Raw genomic sequence first — 9346 nt, forward strand, 5'->3', positions numbered from 1 at the left:
CATAACGCTGCATAACGCATATGACATAAGGCATAAGAAAATCAACCAATCAGAGTATGAAATGAAGGACTCTAATTGGTTAATTTTTTTATGCCTTATGTTTTATGCGTTATGCAGCGTTATGCAAAAGCCTGTGCTCCTGCCTTAATGCGTCGTGCAAAGAGTCGCGTGACAAATAATACAATAAAATGGGATATTTTTATCGATTAATCGTGACGCGACAGACGACGCGACGCGTGACGCGCTCAGTGGGAACGCACCCTAAAGCCCGTATCAGACTAAAGATTGAGATTGAGATTGAATTGGGATTTAACCAATTAGAAGAAAGAAAACCAATCTCAAATTTAGTGAACTTTGTTTTAATTGGTCAAATTCCATTACAATCTCAATCTCAATCTTTAGTCTGATACGGGCTTAACAGTGCCGCCTGTGTTTCTTGTTGGAAAGCACACTTAATATTTTCTAGTATTTTTGCGATACTACCATATTCCAAGCCGGTCGCGCTTCTCTAATAATCTAGGACTCGATGCTGAACGTGGCCATTGATTACCAAGGCACACTAGCGAACTTCCTCGATCGACATCATCGTGCGATATAGCCAATGGCGGTATTTCTCTGGTAAAAGTAAATTTTTCTACAGTTTTTGGGAGACGGGTATAAATATAAATGTTGATCTCAGAGCTGCGCGGGGACGTGCCGGAGTAACGGCACGTTGTCGTCGTCGTCGTCGTCGTAATAGTAGTTGGCGGTAATGCTGGTCATGTAATAACTCCCCGGACACGTCGTGTCACCGTTGAAACGCACCAAGCCCTGCACTTTAAAATTAAATGTTAGGATATTCACCGATGTCACGTCCAGAATATCTTCGCTTCAACGAGGCCGAGAGTTGAAGATGAGCTGCCGTTGAGTACTGGCATTAGCCTGTGATAGTCCGCGTCCGTGAGGATCCGTCGGAGAGATGGGCTTCTCCACGAGCCTGCAGGGTCAGGCGTCGCACGAGGCGCTGCTCGCCCGCCAGGATGCCGAGATCAAGCTGTTGGAAACAATGCGAAGGTGCCTCACGACGAAGATCAAGTCCGACCGGGAATACGCCTCCACTATTACCTCGCTCACCACCCAGGGGAGGAAGATCGAGCGCAACGAGGATCTCGTTGGCAGTCTTATAACTCAGGTAAGTTAATTTCCTACTCCGGATACTCGAATCTTAGAGAAATTTAATACTGTAAGCATTAATTAATTTGCTTAGTGATTATTAACTTTATTTTCAGTATTAAAAGCACTAATAATTTTTACACTTAAAGTAATTAGTTAATTATTAATTAATTTAATACCCACAATATTAAATTTCTCTAAGAGAAATCTGTGTTAAATACACAGATTTGTCAAATGTCTGCTACTAAAATTCTATAGAAATTCAGTAGAATTCCAGTGGAAATGTTATAGAATCTGCTGACAAAATATGACGATAGATTGACTGTGGAAACCTGAGCTATTTCATTACCATTTGAATGATTATAAAAAGTCTGCTCTTTGTGGCTGAAGTATACATTTGTACTTAAAATGAAGTAGAATATTAATAAGATAAAAAGAATGATAATTATGACTTTAATATAAATATTTTAAAGTTGTTATAAGTAAAAATATCAATATCTAATTTGCACTCAAAAGCCTTTTTTTACTTATTGATTGATATTTAATCTACTGAACTTTATTTTCAATTATTATCTTATATATTTATTAAATTTGGCAAAAGTGAGATAAAAAAAGTGTTAGTGCAGCTCAAAGCAGTGACAGAGAACAGATCTAAAATGATGGATTTTGCTTGGTTTTTACTGGCAATTTACTGTCAAATTATATTGAAAGGCATTGTTGACAAAACATGAGTTTAATACAGTATGTTGTTCAATACAATAGCTGATATCGATCTGTTATAATGTTCTGCTCAAATTTGATGGCAGATTGCTAGGATAAACATTATTCTAGCTTATGCTTAAAGTATATATAAAGAAATATATTTTTGCAGAGCTGGAGAGACATAATGGACTCTATTGATCAAACAGCGAAATTGATCAAGCAGCAGGCAGATTCGATTGAAAATATTGTTGTAGATCAATTGAGTACATTGCACTCAGAAAGGAGGAGGGCAAGAAAGTTGTATCAAGAGGAACAGAATTGGCTGAATAATCAATTTCAGCAGGTAAGCTAGATAAATGTGTGTATATATATATATATATATATATATATATATATATGTAATAACATTAAAGCAGTATAATAAGCATATAAAAAGTTAAGTGGCTCTTGATGTGTTTGTTACTTAAATTTTCCTTTTAATTCATACATTTGAAGCTGACAGATGACGTAACTAGGAAAAAAATGGAATATCAGAAGAGTTTGGAGATGTATAAATTAATGAGATCGCGATTTGAAGAATATTATGTTAAATGTAAGTACCTTATACAAAGACAATGTTGGACAATTGTTTCAAATCTGTTGTATTTCTGTAATAAGAAAGTGATACAGTAATGTAACTTTGTTTTAGCTGGTAGGGGAGGCCGCAAGTTAGACGAAGTCAGAGAAAAGTATCAGAAGGCGTGCAGGAAGCTTCATCTAACACATAATGAATATGTATTACTACTAGGCGCTGTGACAGAATGTGAACACGATTTAAGAACCTGTTATTTGCCAAGTTTGCTCCATCGGCAACAGGCTATTCACCAAGAATTCATAACTTCATGGTGAGTTACTTTTCATTATAAATAGTCTTTGTACGATATAAAACGATGCAAACGATACACTCCTGATGAAGTTTTAACTCTTCCCAAAAAATATGACGTTCAAAATCAGGACTTAAAACGTCTCAGAGATATCTGCGAAATGTCTAACACATTTAAAGATGTTTTACTTCCCGATTTTGGACTTCGTGTTGTCTGAGTTTTTTTTTTACCACTTTTCATCCTTGATCTTAATATTTTATCTTAATTTTTCTATTTACATGCGACTAGAAATGGAGAAGGTAAAAATTTTATTATGCAAATTAATATGGTTAATTATTTTACATGTATAATACGTAAAATTCCCGCGATTTTCTAGGAAGGGAATCCTGCAGGATATTGTAAAATATACAGATCTTACAACGGAGAAATTCCTAGAGATCCATGTGAAAGTGCTGAAGGTAGTTGATGGTATCAAGCCTATCGAAGAGTACAGGGATTTTATTGGAAAGCACAAGTACATATATAACACTACGATTATTTGTACAATTGTATCCGTAAAATATGTTTACCTTAATACAAATGTTGCAAATTCTAATGTCAGAACTAGGCCAGCGTCTCCGATCAGATTCACGTTTGACGAGAATCTTGTGGATGACACTTCAGGGAAATTATTGCCAAATAAACTGACCGTCGATAACTTGACTATAGACTGGTTGAGAAGTCGCCTGACGGAACTCGAAGCCTCTCTCAAAACCACGCAACAAAATCGACAGAGTCCGCAATTTCCGCAAGAAAATAACAGCGATTCTAGGTAATAAATTTTTTTATCGTTAATACAGTGCAACGAACGATGCGCAGTCACACAATCAAGTTTGACATTTGCCGATGAATATAAACTTTCAATCGTCCTTTTGTGTGTTTTCCTGTCGAACAGGATTTCAGTCTTGGACTATTCTCGTGAAAGGGAAGAGCTGAAATTACGTTGCCAGGAGAAAAAATTGCAGAGACAAGTGGACGTCATTAGAGGCGCTCTCAACGAATTAGGCTGTGAAGAGTTACCTTCGGGTTGCGATCTTTCCATGGAAGGTTCTTTCACCGATTCACCTGCAATCAGTAAAGTAAGTAAAATCTCGGAAGTAATTTCCCTTATCTTTGTTAATAAGAAAAACTACATTTTATTAATTATAATAAATCCAGTATATTGTATTTATCCTGTAATTATTCCTTGATATTGGAAGAATGTTCCCAGAAATAGGTTTTTATTATAATCAAAACTCAGTAGCAAAAGATATTTAGAAAATTACTGCAACTGTGACAATAATATGTGAAAATATTACGTTCGATTATACTCTTTCCCATTGAACAATGAGTTGCCTGGAATGACAAGTTAGTTAGATCTAGCCCTTTGCAGAGAAATACAGTCGCAGACAACAGTTTGTTCACACTGAGGAGAAATCAGCGATTCATGACAATATTAAAATCACCCTTTAAATCCCTGCCGGCAATTAACGACTCGAAAAACGGGATGATTAGGGCAAAAAGCGAAGGGCCTGCGGCTAAAGCAGACAAAAATATCCCTCCTGTTGTATGTGTTATACTTTATTCGTGTGATATCTCGTGTGTTCGTGATATTTCCTGCGCCCAGTCGCAAAGCGATAAGATGTTTGATAATGTCTTGTGTCATTACATAGAACTCACATACAACACATCTCTCCCAGCTTTTGTGGTGTAATAAATTTTTCTGTCGTCATACTGTCAGATACAGACGTAGGCAGTATCTTAGTTTCCCGTATTAATATTCTTTTTATTACAAAAATTAGTGCAAGATTCACAAACAACCTTGTTTTATTATCATTTTTTATATACAAAATTATGATTTACACGATTTATTACAATTAGAAAATGTTGCATGAATGAGCTAGAAAATATAATAATAATAATATAATAGAATTTTGTTAATGCTGAATAATAATGTTATCAGTGCTAGGCATGAGAATTTCATGCATGAGAATGAGCATTTTTAACTAATATTTATACATACGTACAGAAATAAGATAAGTATATACATGACAGAGTGATTGAAATTGCAAATTATCATTTACTTTATCGTCAATATATTTATTCAGGCAAATGAAATTTTTATATCTATAGGTACCGTTACGTGGAATATCGCATTTAACTAACAACCAAAAAAGTAACGGGAACGGTGGTCCTCTTATGGAGGAAGAATGGTTTCATGGGGTATTACCGAGAGAAGAGGTCGTTCGACTACTCGTCAACGAAGGGGACTTTTTAGTGCGTGAAACAATGAGAAACGATGAGTGTCAGATAGTTTTATCCGTTTGCTGGGACGGGCACAAGCATTTTATTGTACAAACTACACAAGAGGTAAGAATAGAGTATATGTTACTAACACTAATACACTAACGCTAATACATAAACTTGTAATACATAAAAATATAATATTAAAATGTTCTGTTAGGAAGTTTAATTTCTCTGACAGCTCAAAATTATTATTTACTAAACGAAAAAATGGAGATACTTATATATATTATATGTATACATATATTAGGGTGGGCCGAAAAAAAAATTTTTTGAAAATCGATTAATAATACCCCCAAAAGTTAGTTATGGACTTCAATATGGTCTGGGTAAAATTTCATCGAAATCGATTAATATCTTCAGGTTGCCCCTCGACCTTGCAATTAGTAAGTTTATGCATTTCTTCATAGATGCGTCCAAATTCGAAAAAATATCTGAATTTCAATACAGTTTGGTATTATCTGTTATTTTTTGGTCGCTGAACACGAATCCGAGGTCAGAAGTATACATTTCAAAATGATGGATCCAAAATATATTCTTAAATAATACATTAAAATTTTTCGAAAAATATGATAGGTATGGAAAAATGTTTCAAATAAAAATTGTATGGTTCAGAGGGGGACATAAGAAGGTATTGATTTTATTTTGGGTGGCGTCGTTGAGATCAAATCAAGATCACTTTGATTTTTTTAAACGGAATTATATATATTTTTTTATATAATACAATTCCTCTAATTATTCTGCATATAAAAGTATTCAGGTAAAGTTATCGAAAAATCAATATTTTACGAATATTTTATACTTTATCATGCAATATTTTGATATGTGATATGAAATATCTCGTAAACTATTGATTTCTTGATAATGATACCTAATATTTTTAAGCACAGAATAATGAAATGAATCGATTGGTGTAAAGAAAACACAGTTGCTTAAAAGAAAAATGTAATTTGCAGAAATGCATAAATTTACTAATTTCGAAGTCGAGGGGCAACCTAAAGATATTAATTGATTTCGTTGAAATTTTATCTAGACCATATTGAGGTCTATAACTAACTTTTGGGGATATTACTAATCGATTAATTTTTTCAGCCCATCCTAAAAATACACACACGCACACAATATTAATATACGTTATTGCAGGGACACTATAGATTTGAAGGACCCACGTTTCCATCTATTCAAGAATTGATCAGGCACCAATGGTTGTCCGGTTTGCCGGTGACCAGCCGATCCGGTGCTATTCTTAAGACGCCAATTTTGCGCGAGCGGTGGGAGCTTAATAACGATGATGTCATCCTTTTGGAGAAAATAGGTCGAGTGAGTAGGCTATGACAATAGCTTTCCCGTGTGTTTTACGATATATTCTGTGACACATGATGCCAACGGTTTGTGTTTCTGCAGGGAAATTTCGGGGATGTTTACAAGGCGCAACTAAAGACTTGCAAAACTGAGGTGGCCGTGAAAACGTGCAAGGTAACGTTGCCAGACGAGCAAAAACGCAAGTTCCTGCAAGAGGGGAGGATACTGAAGCAGTACGATCACCCGAACATAGTCAAACTTATCGGCATCTGCGTTCAAAAGCAGCCGATCATGATCGTGATGGAGCTGGTGCCCGGTAAGCCGACAGAGTCCCATTAACGTCGCCATTATGCTAACACAGTTTTTAACATCTCTCTGGCCGTTTTATGCTATATCGTAAAAATTGGAAATCCGCCGATGTATACGCTATGATAGTTCACATCGCTAATCGCTAACTCTAGGTGGTTCGTTACTTACGTATTTGCGGAAGAATGCTAGTACAATAACACAGCGGGAGCAACTGCGTATGTGCAAGGACGCTGCGGCTGGTATGAGCTACTTGGAATCTAAGTATTGCATCCATAGAGATTTAGCCGCTCGCAACTGCCTCGTAGGTAAATGAACTACATTTCACGAGGGGAGGGAAAGGGGAAAGCCACTAGATTTAAACTTGAGGCGAGTTAAGCGATAATAATGAGAATAAAACGTAATGTCGCTGTATTTCCTTAGGATACGAATGTATAGTCAAAATCTCTGACTTTGGAATGTCGAGGGAAGAGGAAGAATACATAGTTTCGGACGGTATGAAACAAATTCCCATTAAGTGGACCGCACCGGAAGCTCTGAATTTCGGTAGGTTTCGGCGTTTTCGCCGTCTTGATAATGTCAAAAATATTATATTATGTTGTGTTATTTTTTCACAGGTAAATACACATCGCTCTGTGATGTCTGGAGTTACGGAATTCTGATATGGGAAATATTTTCTAAAGGCGGTAACCCATACAGTGGTATGTCCAATTCACAAGCGCGCGAGAAGATCGATGCAGGTAAGGGAATGAATAACAGAGATTGACGAGATTATAGAGATTAACATATAAACGTATATTGTTCTGATAATAAATATCATAACGAGACTAGGCATTTCCCGTAGTTTTTTGAACGCTGAATCCGAATCTGATTGTAAAATTACTCTATCACGTTGCAGTTTTGAAAAATTGCAGATAAAATTGCAAAAAAGGGTATGCTATTTTTACGTATCTTGTCAATTTGAAAATCATCTTGAAAATCATATTATAACTTCAAAATGCTAGAGAAGTGTTCTTGCAATCAAAATTAAGTATGTAGTACTTTCGACCCTGAAAAGGGATTTTTTGTGTCCGTTATGATTAACAAGTTATTCATTGTTAAATATGGGGTCCATTACGGAAAAGCTGTGAATTAAATTGACAATTTACCAGTTTTCAATTTTATTTCAACTTAAGTGTTTTTTAAATCGCTGAATATAAATCCAATGTCAAAATTGACAAATCCCAAATGGCGGATTCAATGTAATATAGCAAGTGTCTTAAAAATTATTTTAAAATGTGTGTGCGTGTTTGTGTGCTTGCGCGCGCGTGTGTTTATAGATAGGTCTTACTTGTTGTGTAAGCTTTAGATTGAAAATGTGAACTTCGTAAAATAAACAAAATTGGAAGCTGTTTGATAAATTGTCAATGATTTAATTCATAGCTTTTCTGCGATAGACTCCATGTTTAACAATAAATAACTTGTTAACTATAACGGGCATAAAAAATTCTCTTTTAGGATTGAAGTCCTTAACAATATACTTAATTTTGATTACAAGAAGACTTCTCCAGCACGTCGCATTTCGAAGTTATAATATGACAAAATACATAAAAATAACCTTTTTTTGCAACTCTACCTGCAAATTTCTCAAAATTGTGACGTGATAGAACAATTCTATAATCGGATTCGGTGTCCAAAAAATTACGGCAAATGACTAGTCTCGTTATAGTATTCGAAAAAAAGTAATTTTTTGTTGAACAATGCTTTATTATACACATTTATATACATTTGTTTTACGATTATTTTGACAATTTTGCATACATTGATTGCATCAGGGTATCGAATGCCGGCTCCGGATGGAACGCCTGAAGAGATCTATCGATTAATGTTGCGATGCTGGGACTACGAACCAGAAAAACGGCCGCATTTTGATCAAATATACACCGTGGTCGAGACACTCTCGCAAGCGTATCTATAAGTTAGAGATGTGCGAATCAAAGTTTTTTGACGCCGCCGAGTTAAATCAAATTTCATTTCTTTATTTGAATCCGAAACGAATGGAATTTATTGAAACATAACTTTTAATTAACAACATAATTATTGCACATGCCTCGGTGCTCGAGCGGTTAAGACGCCCGCCCCGGAAAGTTGGGAAGTCCCAGGTTCAAATCCTGACTGAGGTAATATTTTTCGCAGCAAATAATTCTTAGCATTCATACCGCGTCGCAGGAAGAGATTTTATTAGATGCCGGTGAGTATCAGTATTTATTAAATTGATTATCAATTTAATAACGTGGTAATACTGTTTTGTTTCAAGCAATGAGCTGCGTTGAATCTGAAGGTAACGGCACGCAGTTCGTTGAAACTAGAATATGTATGTAAAATCACATAGAAATATTAGAATCATCAAGATCCTGCTATATGATCGTATTGGCCTTCTCTCAATTTAATTTGTGTTAAACATAATTATTGTTAAGTTGAATTTTAATATACAGATATTTAAAAAAGATTTCTGTATAAGAAAAATAATATCGATTATGATATGCTGTTTTACTTATTAATGGGAAAATATAATTTTATAAAATTGTCAATATATGTGACTCGTATTCACACCTCCTAAATTCGAATTTTTCAAATAGTTCGGATTCGATCATAATAGAGATCCAATCCGAGTTAAGTTTTATCTGATTCGATTCGATTTCATTCGATTCGTATTCGAA

The 9346-nt window shown here is 35.1% G+C and overlaps 1 protein-coding gene across 4 annotated transcripts; it reads left to right on the forward strand.

Moving 5' to 3' along the window:
- Window positions 1-559: 559 nt before the first annotated feature.
- LOC105456618 (tyrosine-protein kinase Fps85D) lies at window positions 560-9138 on the forward strand. Of its 4 annotated transcripts, none has more exons than XM_011700807.1 (16): window positions 560-748; window positions 835-1171; window positions 2024-2197; window positions 2350-2446; window positions 2543-2738; window positions 3094-3231; window positions 3319-3528; window positions 3652-3835; window positions 4129-4302; window positions 4869-5105; window positions 6183-6359; window positions 6444-6657; window positions 6803-6955; window positions 7071-7193; window positions 7265-7387; window positions 8462-9138. In XM_011700807.1, exons 2-16 carry the CDS (start codon window positions 959-961, stop codon window positions 8602-8604), a joined length of 2556 nt encoding a protein of 851 aa, XP_011699109.1. In that variant the 5' UTR covers window positions 560-748; window positions 835-958; the 3' UTR covers window positions 8605-9138. The 4 variants fall into 4 exon arrangements, with proteins under 4 accessions (XP_011699109.1, XP_011699108.1, XP_011699111.1 ...); XM_011700808.1 differs by having other exon boundaries at window positions 563-618; XM_011700806.1 differs by having other exon boundaries at window positions 560-1171.
- Window positions 9139-9346: the final 208 nt, after the last annotated feature.

This window comes from Wasmannia auropunctata, unplaced genomic scaffold (assembly GCF_000956235.1).
Source record: "Wasmannia auropunctata unplaced genomic scaffold, wasmannia.A_1.0 LD335628.1, whole genome shotgun sequence".
NCBI lineage: Eukaryota > Metazoa > Arthropoda > Insecta > Hymenoptera > Formicidae > Wasmannia > Wasmannia auropunctata.

Excerpts from the sequence above, each read along its gene's own strand:
- LOC105456618 (XM_011700806.1), top strand. The coding sequence starts at position 959 with ATGGGCTTCTCCACGAGCCTGCAGGGTCAGGCGTCGCACGAGGCGCTG. Across the intron at positions 2,739-3,093 it reads CAAGAATTCATAACTTCATG|GAAGGGAATCCTGCAGGATA; the intron begins GTGAGTTACTTT and ends GCGATTTTCTAG. Across the intron at positions 6,658-6,802 it reads CGTGATGGAGCTGGTGCCCG|GTGGTTCGTTACTTACGTAT; the intron begins GTAAGCCGACAG and ends CGCTAACTCTAG.